The sequence below is a fragment of the Astyanax mexicanus genome, chromosome 14 (assembly GCF_023375975.1).
Source record: "Astyanax mexicanus isolate ESR-SI-001 chromosome 14, AstMex3_surface, whole genome shotgun sequence".
Lineage (NCBI taxonomy): Eukaryota > Metazoa > Chordata > Actinopteri > Characiformes > Acestrorhamphidae > Astyanax > Astyanax mexicanus.
The window spans coordinates 48,341,981-48,366,423 of NC_064421.1; the positions used below are offsets into that span (position 1 = coordinate 48,341,981).

The 24,443-nt window shown below is 37.0% G+C and overlaps 1 protein-coding gene across 1 annotated transcript in view; it reads right to left on the reverse strand.

The window, feature by feature from the left end:
• Positions 1-833: 833 nt before the first annotated feature.
• The window catches only part of insyn2ab (inhibitory synaptic factor 2Ab), a 47,416-nt gene continuing 23,806 nt past the window's right edge, over positions 834-24,443 (reverse strand). Inside the window, exons 3-5 of the mRNA XM_049463444.1 lie at positions 16,596-16,670; positions 3,662-4,175; positions 834-1,923 (exon numbers count right to left, since the gene is read on the reverse strand). Coding sequence (XP_049319401.1) covers positions 3,992-4,175; positions 16,596-16,670 — 259 coding nt within the window. The 3' untranslated portion in view covers positions 834-1,923; positions 3,662-3,991. The remainder of the gene's footprint in view (positions 1,924-3,661; positions 4,176-16,595; positions 16,671-24,443) is intronic.

The following is a 24,443-nucleotide window of genomic DNA, read 5'->3' on the forward strand; positions in this document are numbered from 1 at the left end:
CCAAGAGATGACTGTCTAAAATATAATATAATAGAAATAAGATATATACATAGCCCTCTTTTAGTCACCAGTATCGTTTAACTCTTCAGGTTTTGAGGTCTGGAGGATTATAATCATCAGACAGCTGCACACAGAACCCAGGCGACATTTGCAAAAAATACAAAAGGAGGTTTTAATCAGGAGCCATTCCACCGAACAGGAGCCAATTTGCTTGTTGTAACTCTTCCAAATAAAACATATTATTTTTTAATCTTTTTTTGCCAACTTTGAATCTAATAACACATATATTTAACTATTTTTGCAAGGTTTATAAGCCAATTTATTTTTTTTTTCTCAGTCCTGTTATCAAAACTCATTCTACATTAAAAAGCATGTTTAAAAAAAGCAAGTTCACTAATTCCTTTATTTTCTTTCGACAAAGTCTTTATTTTAAAGAAATGATTATAGACTGCATGTTCAAATAATAGAAGTTATAACAAGTATTTCCTGTTATTGGAACTCACTCCTGTTACGTTTTAGGTTTTGAGTAACAGGGCTGAAAGTAACAGGAATTAGTTTTTAGCGTAGAATTAGCAAAAATATTTTTAAAAATAGCTAAATGGCGGCTATGCTAACAGCATGAGGACACTGAACACATTCTAGTTATTTTCCCAAAATGTGTATTTCAAAAATAAACCAATAAGATCTAAGAATGAATTTAGGTAACAGGGCTTTGAGCTCCTCAGTCATCGTTACAATACGATCAAATGTACAGAAAAAAAAACTAATGAGGTAACTTAATTTTTTTTTGGTCTTCCCATGACCTTCAGAAGAACCAGCTGAAGATGTGACTTCCTGTTGTAGATGTGACTTCCTGTTGTAGAATGTTCCGGATGTTTCAGATGATCAGGGTAACGTGTTACGGTAACAGGACTGAGTGAAACCAAAATCTAGGGACACTAAATTAAACTAAAATGTGTATTTTTTAAAACTTAAATATTATGGATTAATGAAAATACATATATTTTAATGCATAGATGGGATTTGGAGTCACACAAGAATGCAAAATAAATCTCTGGAGGATTTTAATAATTATATTTTATGGTAAAGTTTATAGTTTTTTAGTGTTCTAAGTATTTTTTTATTATATAATGTTTTTAATTACATATCTCAAAGTTGTGCAATTAGGCAATCAATGTACAATACACTATGCTTAGTTATAAAATGTATTTTAAAGGTATTTTTTTGTGCACATTTACACATATAATTATATTTTATTTTCTGGGGACAGAAATGGCACCCATTGGGTGGAATGGCTCTTAGTCTGTGGAGATACAAGGCTTTGATTCATTGCTTTGTGTTTGGGAAATGCGCAGTCTCTGTCATCCTACTGTCTGTCTGAAATATATATCTAAAAAAAGTTAATATAATTTATAGAAATTGTTATTTTTTCTTTTAATAGAGAAAACACTTTCAATGTGTAATTTTAATTGAAAAATTACTATTTAGTTCACAGCATCTTACAAACTACTGACTGTTAATGACTCTTAATGGGTTTTTCTTCCATATTTAAAAGAAAAAATCTCTATATATTTCTCTATAGTCTTCAGCTGTCGTTCATGCAGTCAATAGATTCTGCATTCACACACAATCACTTCCAGTCTTCCAACAACTCAACACTTATCACCATCATTCAGTTTCATTTCAAATTCCCTTCAAATCCTCGTTTTCTGCAAACAATAAGGGGCAAATCATTTGCAATACAAGAACAAATAAAGAAAATCAAACATAAAGAGAAGATTTGAAATGAAAATGTCCGTTTTTTATATATATTTCCCAAAGTTTGTGCTTTGCTGATTAGATGCCTCTGATGGTGCATTTCCGAATCTGCGCTGTGGTGAACGAGCTTTTAGCTTTGAAGCTTCTGTTCCGCTCTACGGGACCCTGGAGGAGGAGGCAACAGAGAGAAAGGATGAGAGAAAAGGAGACAAGATAGTTGATTTAAAGTAGAAATCTGACTTGAAATAAACTTGAGATGTAGTAGTGAATTATGATAACATGTACAAACTGTTTTCCCCCTAGTTTTCTGAAATATAGCATTTTTAGCTGATGCTCCCAACAGGCTTACAATGCTAATGATAGGGGCATAACACTGCCCATGCAAAGTTGCTGCTAAAATTGTCAATATCGTTAATTTTGCAATCTGGTTCCCCATCCTACATAATCATTTATGCTCATAAATCGAATAATCTTGTGCACCAGATTATATGGCTCATTTTAAGTGACACTAGTAAGGAACAGGGGAGCCGCCACATTTTCCTTCTAATTCAGCAGGTAAAGCTAAGCTTAGTTAAGTAAACAAAACTGTAATTCTTAAAAGAACAAGTAAAACGAGTGCTGGATGTTAATTTACACAGATTTCGCTCCTGAGAAAAGCGCTTCAGTTTATTTACAGTAAACTCAGATTTAAAGATTTCTCCAGCACTAAGGCTGGGTGCAGCAGCACTACCCTGAGTGTTTCGGTAAGCCAGGGTGATATTAGCTAGTGGTTTGTTCCACGTAGCTTGTTTTAACACAGTAAGCATGTAGAATACAGTCCGATATACCGATCAGCTCCGAATGGTAAAAGAGCTAGCGCTTAGTGCGGTTAGCGGGTAATGCTCATGCTGCTCCAGCAGTGATAGCCAGCATTAGCAGCAGACTACAGGTCAAAAAATTCTCACATATGAATGGTAAAAGAGCTAGCGCTTAGTGCGGTTAGTGGCTAATGCTTATGCTGCTCCTGTAGTGCTTGTCAGGGTTAACAGCAGACTACAGGCTGATAATACTCCCCTCTCAACAGCAAAAGAGCTAACGCTAAGCTCTGTGGTTAGCGGGTAATGCTAGTGCTGCTCCAGTCTCAGTGCTGGAGAACTAAACTGAATCTCCTGTATAACTCTGTACTTCAGTGTTCAGAGTGTCTTTACTGCTCCTTAATACCTGACTGATAGAATTCATACATAAGGAGCACCGGATTATGAGGAGCTCTGGTGATTTTTGGGAAAATTACAGGATTTTAACTTTACCTTATCGTGTGAAAAATATGGTAATTTATTAATAAATAGTCTTTTTTAATAAACTATCTGTTCACTTTCAAAGCTCTCAGCTCCTTGTTTTAAATGTCAGAGCTCTTAAAATTCTACCAATGAAATGTTGAGCTAGTTTGAGTTTGTTAATGGTGTAAAAATAGTGATTTTATTTCTGCATGGGTAATGGTACCGCTTTAAAATAAGACTACCTTTATAAAGGGTTTATAGATTGTTTACAATTAGTTTATTAATGGTTACTAATTAGGTTGTAAATGCCTTATAAATCAATAATAATCAGTTATAACACATACGTAGAAAGGGCAATAACGTCCTGTTGTTTGCCAAATAGTGAACCCACTGCTCTCTATACTGTTGCCCTTCTAATTATGTGTTATAACTGATCAATAATTATTTTTAAGGCATTTAAACCTAATTAGTAACCATTCATAAACTAATTGTAAACCATTTATAAACCCTTTATAAAGGTTTTTAAAGTGGTAAACAAAAGTTATACTCATTTCACTACAAAACAAGTCTTTTAAAGTCATTTTACACCAGATTTCTCCTTTAACAAGCAAAAACTCTCTAGTTAAAAAAGCTTCTTCATCTCTTACCTTGGTAATTAACCATATTTGGAGATTTTATATGCAATCCTGTTTTGGTAAACATGACAGCAGATGAATTCTCAGCAGTTCCTCAGGTTTAATCAAAGATTACAGAATAAAAACGAATGTTATTCCTTGTTAAAATCCCACGGCTGACAGCAGCCCCCGCTGCTACAATCACAAATCATTCCCATGGCCTGCGTTCATCAGAGCAGAACCGGACAGATCGGGTCTGAGTGTTCTCGTGGCCTTATGGTCCTGATGGTCCTGATGGTCCTGATGGTCCTGATGGTTCAGGGATACCGGATCCAAGAAAGCAGTTCTGAAGGTCCGAGTGGGTCAGAGGAACCAGAGCTTCCAGCGGGCGAGTTTCTTGGCCTCGCTCTTGGACTTGCGCTTGGGGGTGGAGGTGATCACCTCGTGGGGGTAAGGCAGAGACGGGTAGGGCGGGTCCAGCGTCGGACACAGTCTTTTCATCAGCGGCTGGAGTTTATCCTCCTGCAGCTTAAAGTCCAGCTCCACACTAAAAACCAGAGAAAAACGAGAAGCAGCTCAGTTAATTCAGTTAATTCAGGTACACTGAAAAAAATGATGAGTAAAATTACTAAAAGAAAGGATCGATTTAAAGTTATTGATCATCTATCAGTCTGGAAAATGTTACAAAGTCATTTCTAAAGCTTTGGGACTCCAGAGAACCACAGTGATTCACTATTATTCACTAATGGAGAAATCAGTGAGTGTTGGAGCGACCGGCCGACCAAAATTACTCCAAAAGGGCATGAACAACTCATCCAGGAGGTCCCAAAAGAACTCAGAACAACATTTAAAGAACTGCAAGTCTCAAACGTTTCACATTTTAAAATCAATATTTTCCTAAATACAAACAAATCATTTCATTGTCCTTTTAATAATTTCATTTCTTTAAGTTTTTCAGTTTTTATGTCTATGTTTAATCATGCCCAATTTGTGGCTGATTAATTTTAAAAACTGATCTGAAATTGAAATATATATTAAGATCACTAAATGAACAGGCTGCTTCTCCAAGTGTTGCTTTTAGAATATAAATTACTTTTTTTTACTGCAGATAAGTGTATACAGGCAGAGGCTTAAAAATACAGAGAAAGTATATTTAATGTGTTTACCTGATTTAAACATATTTTAAATGCACTTAATATAATGATATAATAGCTGTACAAATAAAGCATCCAAAGTCGTTTTCAATGGGAAAACAAAAGAACATATGCAAAAACAATGGCTGAATTCTGCCTAAACATCTATACAACAGGTTTATGTATTTAATTCTTTAAACTACATTGGTACAGTATATAAATTATGGCTCTAAAACATGCTGAGTGTTTCTGCCTCCAGAGCTGTAGCTCTGAATCTGAGCCTCCAGCCCACCTCAGACTCGTTCCCTCCGCAAATCAATTGCTGGGGCCACCACTGTAATTGTGCTCCGAGTGAAAACCACAGCACGTCATTAATAAAGCGCTGCACGGCTAATGCACACTGCTGCACACTGCTGCACACTTCCCCGTGCGACTCCCGGCTCATTTCAGAGCCAATTCCAACAAGAGAATCAATCTGATCTCAGCCTGCTCTCATATATTGTGTATTTAACTACGGTCGCTTGTTGTTCTGGGAAGAAGAGAATAAGGTAGGAAAACAAGTGTGTGTATGTGTGTATTTCTGTGTGTGTGTGTGTGTGTGTGTCTGTGTGTGTCTGTGTGTGTATCTGACCCACTCTATTGGCCACAGTGATAATCCCTGTGCTGATCAGCTGATCTCTGAGGAGCGCAGCAGTTAAACTCTCAGATTAGCGCTCCTCTCTCCTTTAATCTGATCTAAATAAAATCGTTGGGCGAGCGCCCGAGTCCTGCGTGACCCGACTCATCAATAAACAGTGCAGATCGAGCTCCTCCACAGCCAAAACCCTCTTATCTCCTCACATACAGAACATTTTCCTACGTAGTAAATGAAAAGTGAAGTGATCTATCAGATTATGAAGGAACACATAAGAAATCATGAAGTAACCTAAAAAGTGTTAAACAAACCAAAATACTCTGTATTATACCACAGTTAGTTCTGACTCAGCAACGTGATTGGCTGAGAGGTGTTCTATGAGTGCCGTTATCAGCCGGTAATGCACTGTAACCGAAATTCACCATGCAGCGCTTACAAGCCAAACAGCGCAGCTACAAACAGAGCAGCAATGGAAGTATTTTAACTGGTGGAGTTTTTATAACCAAACAGATCCTATTCTCTCCTCCTCTTTAAATCTTTAAAATCTTTCAATAACCAGAAATAGATAGATAGATAGATAGATAGATAGATAGATAGATAGATAGATAGATAGATAGATAGATAGATAGATAGATAGATAGATAGATAGATAGATACTAGCTAACAGCTCAACTCAACAGTAAAGATTGTTTTTCTGAGATGAATTAATCACTGATTTTGATATCAGAATGATGTTACTCTACCAGTTTGATATGAGAACTTCTGCTTTTTGATACGAGATGTATATCATATCTGTACTTTACTCTCTTCTTTTGTTATGAAGGTCATAATGTGCATGTGCATTCTGTGTTTATATCTGAAATCTTTTTTTAATTTCTCGAATCCCTCAATGATTCACTTCGTTCATTTCTATGGAATAAAATCACCCAAACATCCAATATAAAGGTGAAACTTACGAAACTTTATCAATATTTACAAACTACCTCAAGCACATGTGCTCAGAAAGTGCTTTTTTTCTTGCAGTTTTCTGCAATATGAGCCAATTGACTTTATGAATTGTGCTTATATAACATCGCACTGCTATGCCATCGACATGCCAGTGGCAGTGTTATTGTACAAATACCAGCCATTCTAATCCTCATATTATCAGATTTTATTGCATTTTTCTTCAGTTTTTCTTTCTGGTTTACCTCCGGCCAGCAGGCCTGCAGTCACCTAACCTTCAGCAGTTTCCTCTGCAGCTTATTAAACTCTAAACAGACATTATTGAGTGAAGTCGATATACAGTACAGTCGGGACCATTTTATAACTTTATGTGTTGGATTGGTGGAGTTTAGCGAGTAGAGGTGGGTATCAAACTCCAGAAAGTAAACTTTCATCCCTCACTTTTGTTTGTTCCAGTTGCCAGAATGGCCCAGTTGGACCAAAATCCTGAATTAATGAATTCATATTTTCTGGCAGACCGATCACTCAAATGTAAATTTTTTTGAAGTGGATACAGATATAAGCTAAATTACAGAATATAAAAGTAAATATGGTGCATTTATCACACAGTCATACAGTGACTAGGTATTCCATTTAACTTGATTCCTGGTAGTTCAGCATCAGCTTTATTGGGTTGCAGACCCGTTGCAACGAGGCAAGCAAACCATAGAGCCTTTTCTTCAGTTTTCCTGTACTTAACTAGCCTTCATCTGTTTCCTCTGAAGTTTATTGAACTCTAAACCAGACTTCTCAAATCTCCGGGAAGTTGCAGGAGTCTACCGCATATCAATAACGGTTCCCTGATGCCCTAATGATGCATTCAGGAGCATCATGGCTTCCATCAAAACTCATTTCACCTCTCACATGTGCGAGTTGCCATATAATGACCTGAAATGACTCAAATGTAAGATTTGTTAAAGTAATTAGGAGTATCAGCTAAATTACTGAATATGAACGTAAATATATGGTATTTATCAAGTGTCATACAGTGACTACACATTTTATTGAACAGACATTTGATTTCTGTTAGTTCAGCATCAGCTTTATTGGGTCGCAGTCCCGTTACAACGTGGCAAGCAAACCATAGAGCCCTTTTTTTGTCTTTCTTTAGTTTTCTTAATTTTTTTCTTTCTCGTTTACCCCTAACCAACAGGCCTGTACTCTCCTAACCTTCATCTGTTTCCTCTGCAGCTTATTAAGATCTAAACAGACATTATTGAGTGAAGTCGATATAGAGTTTGATATACAGTCGTGACCATCGACTGCATTCATTTATTAGAGATTAGAGGGAGCTCTGGGTAAATCGCAGCAGCATCGGGAGGCAGTTTTACACACCTGAGCTCAAATCCCCGGCTTTATTCGGTTTATAACAGCATGGCTGGGCTGTAGGAAGATACAGCATGTAAGTGTCAGTCTGCGGTCTGTGATGATCTCCTACAGCAGACACTTTTTTTATCTTTTTATCCCGGCAAATAAAAGCCAGCCAAGAAGCCTCTGAGTCCGTGTCCTCTTTTACAGCGAAGAGCGCGAATCTGCCTCGTCGACAAACACGGATTTTGTAAGATGGAGTCGTAGAGATCCAGATATTTTTCGCAAATGATCACAAGTAAACTTCTGGCGGAGCGCGTTAAATTTAGCCTCAGCAATCGCGTCGGCCTCGTCTATTCTCAGCGCTGCTGAAAGCTCAGCGATTCTCAGCTCCTGCGGTGCGACGGGAAAGAATAACTGCACCAGCGTGTGAACAGACCCTACTGAGCAATTAATCACCAAGTAGCTCTGGACAATTACTCTCGTCTTACGTGAGAGGCGAGTCCGTATCAGTGACCAGTGAGATGCCAAACAACACAAACCAAATCTGATATTTACCCAGAGATGGCTCTGAATAGCCTAACTACGATTAGACTGATCATCTGCTTTGGAACATTTATTAAGTGTTATACAGTGACAAGACATTTCATTGAACTTCATTCTTGTTCAGCATCAGCTTTATTGGGTTGCAGACCCGTTTCAACGTGGCAAGCAAACCATAGAGCCATTTCTTTAGTTTTTCTTTCTCGTTGATCTCTATACAGCAGGCCTGTACTCTCCTAGCCTTCATCTGTTTCCTCTTTAACTTAATAAACTCTAAACAGACATTATGGGGTGAAGTCAATATGCAGTCGTGACGAGTTCTTTACATTATGTGTTGGATTGGTGTAGCATAGCGAGTAGAGGTGGGTATCAAACTCTAGAAAGTAAGCTTTCATCCCTCGCTTTTGTTTGTTCCAATTGCCAAAATGGCTCAGTTGAACCAAAATCCTCCAGCCAGGCAACATATCAATATTTACACCAATAAGGATCCTTGGGCAAGACTCGCAATGTGCCATTCTATCAATTTTATGACTAAAAATGACTCAAATAAGAGTTTTAGCTACATTACCGTATATAACTATAAGTTAATATGTTTCAGCATCAGCTTTTTTGGGTTGCAGACCCGTTGCAACGTGGCAAGCAAACCATAGAGCGAATTCTACAGTTTTTTCATTTGTGTTTACCTTTAGCCAGCAGGCCTTGCCTTGCTTCCATTACTCTGGTCTTACGTGAGGGCCAAGTCCGTATCAATGGCCAGTGGGACGTCAAACAACAAAAAAAAAAAAACAAATCTGATATTTTCGTTTTATAGACTCTCTGGTATATAGTTTCAGGTGAAATTCAGAAAAATATATAAAAATAAATGCAAACAACTATTAAAGGGGAAGGGAATGGCTCATATTTGTGTATCCCCTGATATTAGGTACTGGATATATCATCTTCCTGTATTTACTATTTTTTTTAATATATTGGTTTTCTGAGCCTCAACTGTTCCTATGAGTCTGGTTCTCATATTCTACACAGTAAAACTTCACAAGAGCATTCTGCCATGCTTTCTTTATTTTTTAAATTTTCTACAAAAGAGCTCATTAGTTGGCAGAGCTTGAGCAGGTCAATTTAGAAACTATTCACTTAAAACCTAATAATTTTAGGAACTGGGCCTGAATATGGTTAACCATTGAAATTTAGACGTACTTTACATATCAATCCCCTTTAATTCCAGGATTAAAGTTCAGTATTTATCTTTTAAACTCATCTTTCTATTGAGTCTGAATTATTATTTAGCCACTGCAGAACCAATATTCAGGTTACAGTATCTACAGTAACTGTGGGAGAGAGGACCCACATGGTTTAAGAGGTTAAATATATTATAACCACTATATCAAAATCAGCCACTTTCCACTGATAACATTCAGTGAACACTCTGATTAATGCGTTCGCGTCCATCTCCTGTTCCTGTGTGTGAAGATTGTAATATTGGAGTGTATATTACTTTTCTCTGACTGACAGCAGGAGTGTTATGGATACATGAATGTTAAAATAACTCCTTCTGTTGTTAAAACCAAATACAAGTAACCCCAGGTCTCTGTCAATTATACGCTCGGCTGCTCTATCACACACACACACACACTTGCTCTCTCACACACACACACACACACACTAAATACAACTCAGCCAGTATTCTCCTAAATATTTTGTTTCACCATAAAACCAACCCACTTAGCTCTGTATATTATTATAAATATTTAACTAATGTATTTTCAGTAGCACTTTACTTCATTACACATCATTAATAACTGAGTAATAATATGGTAATATTATCCTTAATAACACATTGTACTTAGACATTAATTAATTATAAATGTAATTATATTTTTTACTTGTTACAGATTAATTAATTAATAAATCAGTAATTTTGGAGGTCACAGCTCTGTAACAACTGAGTAATAATATAATAATAATATTAATGTAACAAGTTGTATTTACACATCAATTAATTGACCACTTTGTGTTTGTTGCTAAGTAATGAATCGTAATAGTAACTGTAGAGGTAACAGATAAGTAACAAGTAATTAATTACATAGTAATATTATGGTAACAAATTGTATTTATTATTAATATTTTTCTAATTTTCTAGTTGTTACTAAATAACAAATCATAACAAATATGGAAACATTGTAATGACAATTACAATTACTTATTACTCTCTCTTTACCTCTTTCAGTCCCTCACCCCTTTCTCTCTTTTATTTCTGTCTCTCTCTTTTCTTTCAAACTCTCTCACTCTCTCTCTCAGTCTCTTTTACTCTCTCTTTCTTTTATTTCAGTTCCTCACCTTTCTCTCTTTTTTTTCTTTCAGTCACTCGCCTTTCTCTCTCTCTCTTTATCTCTCTCTCTTTTCTTTCAGTCCCTCACCTCTCTCTCTTTTCTTTCAGTCCCTAAACTCTTACTCTCTTTTTCCTTAACTCCCTTTTCTTTCTGTTCTTCACCTCTCTCTCTCTGTCTCTCTCTCTCTCTCTCTCGCTCCCTCTGTCTGTCTCACACTTTTATTTTAGTCCCTTACCTCCCTCTCACTCAGTCCCTAACTCTCACATTTCTTACAGTCCCTTACCTGTGTCCTTCTCTCACTCTCTCTCTTTTCTTTCTCTCTTTTCTTGCAGTCCTTCACCCCTCTCTTTCTCTCTTTCTCATTGTCTCTTTCTCACTTTTCTTTCAGTCCCTAAACTCTTGCTCTCTTTGTCCCTAACTCACACTTTTCTTAGTCTTTCACCTCCCTCCCTCTTTCGCTCTCTCTGTCTCTCACACATACACACACACTTTTTTCAGTCCCTTACCTCCCTCTCTCTTTTTCCCTAACTCTCACTTTTCTTTCAGTCCCTCACCTCTCTCTCCCTCCCTCTCTGTCTCTCTCTCTCTCTCTCTCGCTCCCTCTGTCTGTCTCACACTTTTATTTTAGTCCCTTACCTCCCTCTTACTCAGTCATTAACTCTCACATTTCTTACAGTCCCTTACCTGTGTCCTTCTCTCACTCTCTCTCTTTTCTTTCTCTCTTTTCTTGCAGTCCTTCACCCCTCTCTTTCTCTCTTTCTCATTCTCTCTTTTTCACTTTTCTTTCAGTCCCTAAACTCTTGCTCTCTTTGTCCCTAACTCCCTTTTCTTTCAGTCCCTCACCTCTCTCTCTCTCTCTCCCTCTTTCTCCCTCTCTCTCTCTCTCTCTCTCTCTCTCTCTCCTGTTAACAGCTTTAGAGGAATGAGGCTAATCACACGCAGCGAGAGCTCCTAAACTGGGAGAAATCATCTGGATCCTCCATAAAGCTCTAGATTGTCTCTATTTATTCCACCACCATAAATACTGTAATGGAAACAGACTCAGGGATTATAATGAGAAATACGGCCTGTAAAAGAGGAAATCACCCACTGAGTGAATAATTAATGATAACAGGATCGCCGCTATAATTGTCTTGGAAAGAAACAAAGAGTTGCAAAACAGAGCGCGGCTCTTACAATGTTGAATCTGTGAAAGTGTCGTGAGACGGATAAATATTTCATCAGCTGCTTTTCTTCCTGCAGGACGCGTGTGGATCCCGCTCGAGTGTGTGGAGACGTGAGGGGAATGAGGCTGGAGGTGGAGGACTAAAGCTTATAGGGATCCAGCTGGGATTATTGAAGGGCGTGAAATGAAGAGCAGGTCTTTACTGCATGAGAAGAAACACATGAGACGTGAAACAGAAGGAGAAATATAGACGGAAAGAAGCTCTGAAGACTGAAAATACATGTCTGTAATTGGACTTTAAATTGAGAGTACAGTTAACCTTTTAACAGGCCTTGTCCTGTATACAGGCTACAGGTGTAGGTGATAAAAACCCTTTTTCTCTGCAGTTAAAAACCTTTAAATTTATATTCTGAAAATTTGAGGGTTTGAAATCTCCTACAGGACATTTGGAGAAGCTTCCTGTCTTCCACTTCCTCTCTACTCCATTTAATAATAATTCCAGATCAGTAACAGGAATCAACCCAGATTCTGCAGGTTTGAAAATAGACGTAAAAACTTATATATATAAATATAACGAAACTAAAGGCTTGGAGGAGATTAACTGTTTGATTTGTATTCAGGTAAATACTGATTTTAACATTAATTTCAGGAAAGAGACAATTTTATGATTGTTATTTATTATATTTTTATGTTTTTAAGTTGCAGATTTACTTTGATTTTACTAAAATCATTTCTATTACAATTACTATCAGAATTTGTAACATTTATTATCAAACATGGAACCTTTTTATGCAATGCTTAAATTGAAATCTTTTAGATTTAGTGGTGTAATTGACAAAAATGCTGGCCTGTTGAATTTAAGAAGAATTTTATCTGTATTTGTTCTAAACCGATCATATTCTCACAGCCATAAACCACTGTAAATAAAACTCGCTGCAGAATTCACTGTAGGTCCTTTTCAGGTCCATTTCTGTGCTATTTTTCTCCACATAGAAGACGTTTGAAAGAGATGCTGAAAGAGCTGAAAGTACAGTAAAGAGTTCTTTACCAGTTTACAGGATCTTCACACTTCCAATTCTACAACAAAAATGATTTCTTATTGAACCAAAAATGGCTTGTGTGTTGTGAGAAGCATTCAGCAGAGTTTAAAAAGAAAAAGCAAAGCAGAAATATGATTAAACGCTTCTTAGAAATTGTTGAAATGCACTGTAAAGACCTCTCCGAGACCTGCGTGGGCGTGGCTATAATATTCTACATTCAGAGATACTATCTCTGAATGTGCTTTTTGAAAATACACTATAAATTAACTTGTTGAATACTTCGATAAATCACTAGTTAGCTCACTACGATGGTTGCTAAGCAACAGCTCACCAGCTCACCGATTCCGGTTGCTCAGACTAGAAGATAGGGCGGAGCTATGTTAGCCTTGTGATTGGTAAGTGTTCTGCTGACACCAATCTCTATCCAGAGATTGATGAAAAAAAAGTGATGAAATGCATTTTTTCTGATTTAGGATCCAAGAGTTTCTTTGATTTTACCAAATTAAAAACCTCTGAAATATAATATAGTTATCCAAAAACAGTGAATTTTTGCACCAGGAGTAAAGCAGCATAAAGTTATCCAAAAGCAGTGTGTAAGACTGGTGGAGGAGAACATGATGCCAAGATGCATGAAAAAAACTGTAATTAAAAACCACCAGGGTTATTCCACCAAATATTGATTATTTCTGAACTCTTAAAACTTTATGAATATGAACTTGTTGTTTTCTTTGCATTATTTGAGGTCTGAAAGTTTTTATGTTTTAATGTTTATAACACGGTTAGATGATAAATTAACTGAGGAGAGGATATTTTTATTCTCTATGATGTGTGTTAATAAAAATGCTAATACACACATGAGAATCTGTGTGTGTGTGTGTGTGTGTGTGTGTGTGTTAATTGATTTCTGTGGCTCTGTGAATGAGACGCATACATTTGAATTCATTTGTGATTAATCCAGATGAATATATGCACACTGCCATCTGCGCCGCGCTTTAGTGCTACATTCCTCCTGATGATAAATGGAAAACACTCGTGAACACGCCACTGCACTTGATTTAAAGTGTGAACGTAAATGAATGAGAAAATGCATCACATGCAAAATGTGTGCACTTTGCTTTTATGTAGATGCATACCGAGCCTGTATTTTATTTAAAGGTCTCATTCTATTCTATTGTAATTTATTTATTTTAAAATGTCTACTTGTGGTAAATCTCTAGTATGAATGAATGACCCGGTGATCCGGTATAACACTGCTTTAGTCTGCTGGAGAAGTGAACAAAGAAAAACAATAGAATTTCAGCTCTTGCTCATGAATATTCATGCATGCAAACATAACATTGCCTCTGATTGGCTAACAGCACTGCGACACCAGGAGGAACAAAGTGAGATGGACAACAGTTAGAAACGTTTTAAAATAAAAACATTTTTACACTACTTTGCAATGTCATATGTTACTTTACGTGTAATAATGCCCTGCTAAGTGCAGTTCAGCCACTGACCTAGTCTTAGTGTCTCTGTAAAACACCAAATCCACCGGAGATCCTATTTAAACCTATAGTTACACACAGAGGTGGGTAGTCCAGGTCCAGATTTTTACTTTTAACTAGTGTAAACAGAACTGTTCTAAACATCTAAACACCTACCTATCTCAGTTGTACTTGGCTGGTGGTGTTTTTCCTCCATAGACTAATTCTAACCATTTGTTTCTTAGCTCTGAATTACTGGGTAAAGTATATAAACACTGATGTGTTATTCGCACAAATAACACAGGAATGAACTGCATGCTGTTTCTAGCGCTGTTAGTTATCTCCTATCTGACGAGACGGCATCGCTGCCCGGCTTCAGCTCTGTTTGTGGGCAGTCCCGAGCCGAGGTGGGCGGGGTCATGAATTCTAATTGACGGGTTGATGTAGACACGGTGCTTTTCCTGATCGACTCGTTTTGTTTTTCTGAATATTTTCTTTTACTAACTGCTGCAGAAAATGAGGAAGAGCATCATAAACAACTCAGAGACCTACTGTATTTCAGAATATAAAAGAACAAGAAAAAGTGCATCAGTGTATGAAAGGGCCTGTTATGTATGTATGCAAGACCCTTCCTACACCGCGTTTTAAATCCTGAGTCTAACTGTATCAGGGAGAAATATACTGAGCCTTTATAAACATTCAAGGAGAGATACGCTACTGCCGGAGTGTGAATGAGCAGACAGTGTGTGTGTGTGTGTGTGTGTGTGTGAGAGAGACTGAGTTTTTGCACAGTAAGCTATAATATATTTTTCGGCTTCAGTCTGCAAAAACAATACCATCCGTTTTACTGTAAATGCAAAAAAGGGTTCAACAGGAATTTAAACGTTTTTCCTTTTTTTATATTTCTTCTGGCTGCTTCACTGCATACACACACACACACACACACACACACACACACACACACAGAAAAGCGCCTACAGCGACTCGGTTCTGATACATCAGCTCACAGACGCAGCCTTGTGCTGATCCACATCACCCTAGGAGTGATGAGGGTAAAGAGAGAGCACCATCTACTGTACTGTACCCACCCAGAGAGAGCAAGACCAACCAACTGTACTCTCTCAGGGCTCTGGCAGCTGATGGCAAGCTGCATGATGTATATAATTTGCAACATTCTTAAGACTATTTTATCATTAAACAATGTTTATTACTGCTGTAAATACTGCAATTTCTGACCCTTTTTCTAAAGTGTTATATTAATATATTTAATGTCAGTCAGTTTAACAGTGTGTTGTTTGAGCTAAACTCAAAAATGCAGCACTAATTTGCTTTTTCTAGTTTAAAAAGAAGCAATAACAGAGAGATAACACTGCTGATCTGCACCAAAACGTTCCCCGTAATTTCACACAGATTTAAATGTCTTTGTCCATCGCAGGACGAGGGACAGCCAATGAGATTCCTCTTAAAGTTGATCGCAACAACAGGGGGAAATCGGCTTATGGAGTCCGGGCTTTAGGACGCTCTGCATGTCCTGTTTTATACATCAGACACAAACTTTTGATTAAAAGGACCGAAGCTTCTGCGCTGGATTTGTCATTGGACTAAAATCTCCAGCTGCACACTCTAAGGGATATCAGTGTGTGTGTGTGTGTGTGTGTGTGTGTGTGTGTGTGTGTGTGTGTGTGTGTGTGTGTGTGTGTGTGAAATTATCTAGATAAAGTGAATCATAAAGAGCTGAGAGGAGTGTTTACCAAGTGAATTTTTATGATTTAAAAGGAAAAAAAAAGTATATTGCAAATTTAAAAATGAAAAAAAATATATATTTTTAAATATACTCGGTTACTTTATTTGCAGTTATTTGAAAATTATTTCACTGGATTTTGCCAGTCTTAGCTTTTATTTGTGTGTTTTTGTGAATTTATTTTTTTTTTCACTAAAGACTTTTCTTCCTGGAATCAGTTTTCTCAGGTGGGCGGAGCTTAGAAGTGGGGATTCTCCTTGAATCTCCATTGGTCAGCTGGCTGGGTGGGCGTGGTCAGTCTCAGACAAGAGTTCAGGGAACCCTTCAGTCCAAAACCAGCTGACCAATAGAGATTCAAGGAAAACACCTTCTTCTAAGCCCCGCCCACCCATAAAAAAACTGTGCCAAAACTCAGGAGCAAAAAACTGAAGCAGAAACAAACAAGAGATTCTAGAAACAAAAGCCTTTAGTGGAAAAATCCCAAAAAATACACAGATAAATTCAGACGTTCTAATCGAGATTTCAAAACATGATGCAGACAAAATGTCCCAAAGTGAACGGAAAGGTCTTCTAGTGTCCCCAACAATCAAACATGAACATGAAACCCGAAGGTGATGTTCTCTCACCTGTAGATGATGCAGGCACTGTTCCGGCAAGTGTCACAGTTGGTTGTATCCTGCCCGGTCCGGTATGACAATCGTCTGCAGGAGAATAAAAAAGTTATATAAAACATTAAAGACAAGACTTTATGATGAGTATTATCTTTCCAAAGCACACTGACCCATAAGTCCTGGTCTTTGATGCCTTCAGATTTACCTCAGAAGTTTGTACTTACCACCTTTCTGTTGCCGTGCCTAAAAATACATTTACAATCACTTCAGACACCATGGGCAAGGCATGTTGCAATGCTCATTGCTATCTTACACTCCAGCAACAGTCTATTTTATTTTCATGCACCATTAAAACTGCAACAACTATTGCTTACGAATATATCTAGGGCGATAAGTATGGTGGACTGGAATTAAGGTGTTCAAATTTCTGCGGTGCACCACTGACTGATTAAAACCCTGACAACAGTCAACCGTCAGGCGTTCATTGCAATCTTGGCAAGACAGGTACGCGTGCACTCAGCGCATGTACGTTCCCCCTCTTCTTTACACACAAACAAGGACATGCAGTAGAGCTAGTTCACTTAAATGATCTGCTGGTGTATCTTCACATTGTGAGTGTGCAGCTCAGTATCCTTTGCCGCGCTGTTAAGATACAAACGTGCCAAAGTCAGAGTTCACCTGGTTCTTAAAGGGAATGACTAAATGCACACTGATTGGTTTATTTCACTTTACGCCCAAAATTAACCAAACCCCTGATTAATAAAGAGAATTATAACACACCTTTTGCATGTTTCAAGCTGCGCAAGGCGTATTTTTTGCACAGCTCAATCTGTGTGAAGCACAACTGATTGGTGAGCTATAGATCATTAAAATAGGGCTCTAAATATCAGAGGTCTCAAAAAAAGACAGGCTCCTCCAACATTTTCCACCTGATTCTGATTTAACCCTCCTTTTATGTTCATTTGTTGGAACCTGCAGTGGTGTTCCATTATCCAGCATGTTTAATTATCCAAACGATATCTGAAAAAAATCCTAACGAGCAGTGTGCATATTTCATCACTAACTCCATTAATAATTATTCTATCAATATAATTAATATTTAGTGCAATAGTGTTCCTTATCTCTTAGAACAGGTAATGGTTCAATTAGGATAATTCACTGTTTTATTTATATATATATATATATATATATATATATATATATATATATATGTTTTATGTTTCCCCACTTTATTAATTTAGAAAGACCAACATACAGAATAAAATAATAGTTTTACACTACATTGAAACATAACATTGCCATTTAGTTTTAGTTTTTGTGTTTTTTTTCAAATATGTGAGATGAACCATTTTCATATTATATGTTCATTACATTGATTAATGCAAGCAGAAGACATTTTATACTGAAAAAATATATATAAAATATACTTTTAACTTTTTACTTTTTCTAGATCTTCATAATGGGTCAATTTGACCTGTAACATAACATGAGGGTTAAGCATCTTACACAGTCAAACATATCAAACAGTGTAAGAGTGTCTTAAATGTCATTTCTATTAATGGTACGACTGTAAATGTCACCATATACACAGGTTTCTAACAGTGGTGTGTTGTTTTACTAAAGGTTTAAATAGCTGGGCTGTATATATATATTTATATATTAGATTTATTGATGTAACAAGTAGAATTGTGTTCGTTCTGTTGATTTGTTTACGTGTACTCTCAGTAGTTCCTACAGGAGCATCTTCCCAGTATTACAGATTGACCCGACGTGTCTCGGGAGATTTCCTGTTGGCCCTCAGGCTCCAGCGCTCCTGACGTGGGTATGGATCACGCATCCATCAGCCTCGCCGAATTGCCGCAGCCTGATGTATTATTTGTGCTGCGTTTCTCCCGAGACAATAACCCAGCACACCCGGAAGCCATACAGTTATGTGTTTTCATTAAAGCCTAATGAAAACTTAATTGGATCACTTTATTTTTCAGTGCGCTGAAGCACAGGGGTGGTCATTGGTATTCTGCACCCAGTACCATGTAATGCAGCTGCAGTGTTTATATGTGCAGCAGGTAAATGTACTGTACAGTGTATAATATCAACCTTTTTTCTGATTTTGCTATTTATAGGTTTATGTTTGAGTAAAATGAACATTGTTGTTTTATTATATAAACTACAGAAAACATTTCCCCCAAATTCCATTGAAATAACAAAAAAAGATGCAGAACTTTCAGACCTCAAATAAGGCAAAGAAAACAAGTTCATATTCATAAAGTTTTAAGAGTTCAGAAATAATCAATATTTGGTGGAATAACCCTGGTTGGTTTTTAATCACAGTTTGTTTTCATGCATCTTGGCATCATGTTCTCCTCCTCCACCAGTCTTACACACTGCTTTTGGATAACTTTATGCTACTTTACTCCTGGTGCAAAAATTCAAGCAGTTCAGTTTGGTGGTTTGATGGTTTGTGATCATCCATCTTCCTCTTGATTATATTCCAGATTTAAGCACTTTATTAACCTGTTCATGACGTCAAGCTAAAATGCACTTGGGTTCTGCAGCAGGACAATGATCCAAAAGACGCCAGGAAGTCCACCTCTGAATGGCTGAAAAAAAAAAAACAGAGAAGACTTTGGAGAAGCCTAGTCAAAGTCCTGACCTGAATCCTGTTGAGATGTTGAGCTGTGGTGTGATCTTAAAAAAGGCGGATCTTGCTGGAAAAGCCTTCAATGTGTTGAAATTACAACAATTATTATTTTTTGCAGTTGTTGCTGCTATAAAGATGGAAAAGCCAGTTATTACGTTTAGGGACAAACACTTTTTTTCACACAGGGCTATGTAGGTTTGGATTTTTTAATCCCTTCATAATAAAAACATTCATTTAAAAACTGCATTTTGTGTTTACTTTTTGTTGTCTTTCACTAATATTTACATTTGTTTGATGATCTGAAACATTTAAGAGTGAAAAACATGCAAAAAAATAAGAAATCATGAAGAAGCGAACAATTTTTCACACCACTGTAGCACTGTAACATTTAATAAGATATTTAGCTGTGCTAACCTCTACCAAAATTATAATTGTGCAGCTGTTATTGGATAAAATACTCCATATCCGGGCTGCTGGGGTCAGTTTTAGATTTTTTTGGAGGTCATACGGTAGCTGAAAACTGCCTGCTTGTGTTGGTGTGGCTAAGTAAATATATATATGTGTGTGTGTGTGTGTCTGCATGCAGCAGGAGCACGTTACAGATGACCTTGTCTCCAGATTGTATTGATGTTCTGAGGTCGCTGCATTTCATCAGCTTTTTCTCCTCCGCTAAAGCTGGACATGAACGTGGCGGAATAAAGACTGACCTTGGTCGTGTAAAAGTGCAGCAAAATGCAATATTCTGATACGTTATCCTGATTCTGGTTCACCATATTTAAAAAAAAAAATCATATTATATGATATGGCACACTTATAGTGTAAACAGCAAAATATACAGTACATTTAAATGACGTATAGTGATGCTCATTGCTATCTTACACCCCGCCAACAGTCTGTTTTCACCACTTGCACCTGTGTTGCTTAAATAGCGAAAATGCTTCTGAATATATTTGCTGAAATATTTATCTTGAACCCACGCTTAAGGCTGCACAATGGTGTTTGTCTGGTTTGTGTTGTTATAGTGGATTATCAGTGTTATCCAGTTCATTAGTTTTGCTAAAGCCTATTTCAAGAGTAATTAGGTATTTAAAGGAGGAGCACTAAACCCTACTGAGCACTGATGGAGTTTTTGTCTCGTCTGACAGCAAGACGTCTAAGCTAAATTTAGTCTTATATGTTTTATATATATTTCTACATAAATATCTGATTTTTACACAAGCCCTTATTCTATAAGTCTAGAACAAATAAGACCAAAATATTATACTCTCTCATATATTTATTGGGAAAATAATTTAATTACATATTTTGACAAAAAAGACGCAGAGCTTTCAGACCTCAAATATTGCAAAAAAAAAAAAAAAAAGAAAACAACAAGCTCATATTCATTCTCAAGTTTTTAATCACAGTTTTTTTTTTCATGCATCTTGGCATCATGTTCTCCTCCTCCACCAGTCTTACACACTGCTTTTGGATAACTTTATGCTGCTTTACTCCTGGTGCAAAAATTAATTCTAGCAGTTCAGTTTGGTGGTTTGATGTTTTGTGATCATCCATCTTCCTATTGATTATATTCCAGAGGTTTTTAATTTGGTAAAATCAAAGAAAATCATTTCTAATAATTATTTTTTTAATTTTTTACAGAGCTGTATGTGCTGCATATTGTTTAAATTTGGGCTCAAATGTCAAATGTATGTATGAATATGTTTAAAAAGACACAAGACAAGTGGTTTAAATGTTCTGATATGACTCTACAGACTCTTTAAGTGCTGTTTTTTGTCGCAGGGGGCTCGCGTGGTATCCTCGCGTGGTTTCTGTGGATGTCAGCGGAACTGAAAGGCACATTGTCTCTGGTTGGAGAGCAGCCCGATGCCATGCTCCATCAGTAACCTGTGAAAAACACGCTGGCAGCTACAGCATGCCTCACATTACACACCACATTAAAATATGTTAATGCGCTTTTACAGTGTGAGCATACATTCTTCCACTGCGCCGCTGAGATTCTCAGACTTGCTGGTTTATTTCCTGTGTTATTACCCCCTGTGATTACAGCAAAACACAACGCTGTTAAAAACAGCAAGGCTGACTGGATTTCTCTACTAACTACCTTTAAACCAGCAGGTACAAGTGTCCTAACGCTAAAATCCTCTTGCTCTTGTTCTTTATGAAATACAGCAGGTCTCTCTGAGTTGTTTATGATGCTGCACATGATGAAACTCTTCCTCATCCTCTCCCTCATTTTCTGCAGCAGCTAGTAAAAGAAAATATTCAGAAAAACAAAACGAGTCGATCTGGAAAAGCACCGTGTCTACATCAACCCGTCAATTAGTATTCATGGCCCCGCCCACCTCGGCTCAGGACCGCCCACATAGGCAGAGCTGAAGCCGGGCGGCGACGCCGTCTCGTCAGATAGGAGATAACTAACAGTGCTAGGAACAGCATGCAGTTCATTCCTGTGTTATTTGTGCGAATAACACATCAGTGTTTATATACTTTACCCAGTAATTCAGAGCTAAGAAACAAATGGTTAGAATTAGTCTATGGAGGAAAAACACCACCAGCCAAGTACAATAGAGATAGGTAGGTGTTTAGTTGTTTAGAACAGTTCTAGGTAAAACAATAGATAAAAGTAAAAATCTCCAAACCATCACTGATCATCAGTAAATTTTACATTTCATTTAAAGTAAATCAAGGGAGCAGAGTCTGGAGGAAGAGTGGAGAGACACACAGTCCAAACTGCTCAAGGTCTAGAGTGAAGTTTCCACCAATCAGTGATGGTTTGTTTGGAGAGTCATGTCTGTCATCTGCTGGTGTTGATCCACTGTGTTTTATTATCAAGTCTAAAGTCAGTGCAGTTTTGTTTTCCCACAAAATCTTACAGCACTACATATCTTACAGCTTCCCTCTGCTGATAACAACTTTTATGGAGATGCAGATTTCATTTTCCAGCAGGACTTGGCACACTGCCAACACTGAGTACCAAAAGTACCAATTGGTCTTATATAATATTCTAATTTTCTGAGACACTGATTTTTGGGTTTTGATTGGCTGTAGTACATCTATATAATATATGAGTTTCACATTTTAAACTGAATGACTGAAATAAAGTAACTTTTCAATGATATTTCTTTATTTTACTTTAGTTTATCACAGCAATGATGCAGAGTTACTCAAGCTTTTTCTCTCTTTTTTTCTGTGTTTATGAACACGTGACAAGACACATAAAGACTACAAGCCCTTTTTAAGCACCGTCATCATCCGGCTACAGGCAATCTGTTGCCAGTCTGGACGGGCTGAGGAGGTAATTGACGCACTAACGAGCCGACAGCTGCGATAAAGATCAAAACGCAGTTTGGGAAGTTGAATCTCTATTTGGAAACATGGGGGAACGACTGTCCTTGGAAAGAACTGCTGCCAAAAAAGCCCTGCCATCAGCTAATGCAACACTGAGACCAGATCCATCAGGCGAAATGACTGATCACTCAGACACTGATGCACTGCAGCCGTTCTGAGAGAAACGGTCAAAAAACAAAGTTGGGTTCAAGTCCAGGTCTAAAACTCGCAGTACCAGAGAGAAAAGCTATTAAGCTGTGGAGAGGGACGCGCTGGTTTAAGTGCTCTAGTGTTGTTTTTAAACGTAGAAGCTTTCTAACATTTACAAAGAACAATGCAGAGTGTTTTACTTCACTAGAGTTCACTTTTAGAAATGCACTCTTCAGTCAACCGAACAAAAAAAAACAAAACAAAAAATATATATATACACACACACACTCACATACACATACAGCTCTAGAAACAAATAAGAGACCACAAAAAATAAAATGATGAGATTCCTTGATTTTACCAAATTAAAAACCTCTGGAATATAATCAAGAGGAAGATGGATGATCACAAGCCATCAAACCACCAAACTGAACTGCTTGAATTTTTACACCAGGAGTAAAGCAGCATAAAGTTATCCAAAAGCAGTGTGTAAGACTGGTGGAGGAGGAGAACATGATGCCAAGATGCATGAAATTAAAACTGAGCCTTATTAAAGTAGCATTGCCCAAACATAAGGTTTATAAATTCTACAAACCGCCACTGACCAATGAAATTGCTGTAGACTGTGTCGCTACACAATATAACAATTAATATAGAAAAATATATAGATTTTTAGGTTTATTATATTACATTATATTTTATGTGAAACAGATGTTAACCATTTTTCAAGTGTAATTCTTCTTATTCTATTGTCAGTATTTTCAGTGTCTCTACAAGTTGTATTTTTGTATATTTAAACAGTATATTTGCAGCAGCAATGGATGCAACTTAAAGTAGGTTATTGCATATATTAGAAGTTGGACATATAGTGTACACACTCTACTCTGTAACCCACCACAGTGCTAAAACTGCTAATAAATGCAGAACTAATTGTTTTTCCTTTTCAATGAACTCTCTAAAAAGCTTTTCTGAGGCAAATTAAAAGCGTGATAATGTAGCCGTGCATTTAAGCATTTTTTGCTCTAACCAAAGTGACATGCTTATTAATTATATATCAAAGAGCAGCTTAAAATATGTAGTAAATGCATTTTCTGGCACCTTTTAACAGCAGGCATTGTGGAACTGCTGAATTAAACAACAAGCTTAACAACAACAACAAGCTTTAAATGGAGGTTTTCAATTGAGATGTTTAAATAAAAAAACAAAACTGTTGCACCAGCATTAGCTTAGCGTTAACATTTTAGCTATTAGGATTTAATATCGTAGTTGTAGAATGGGTTTTGACATTTACGCATTCAAACCTGGGTCTCTTATCTCAAAGCACTAGCACTAAAGCTATTATTTAGAGTGCTATGTTGATGTTTAATTATATATAAGTGTGCAAATCCTTTAAAGTCAGATGAACATTTATTTATTTACCTTATTTAGAGTGAAGAGTAAGTTAAAACTGGCTCCTACAGTATTTAAAACTGACGCTAGGATTACAACTATGCACAAAAAAAGGTAGCCTGGGGGGAAACGACTACACACTGACAGTGAATGGTAGGGAAGGCATGCTGAGTTAATGAGAAAAGTGTAAGTTTTACTCATTTAGGGTAAATTTAAGATACATAAACACACCAATTACATACCAAACCAATGAACTGTCATTAGCCACTAAATATAAAAATAAAAGGCCTTCTAAATCCAGTCATTCAAATGGCACATTTTAGTTTAAAAAGTAAATAGAAACTTGTTTCTAC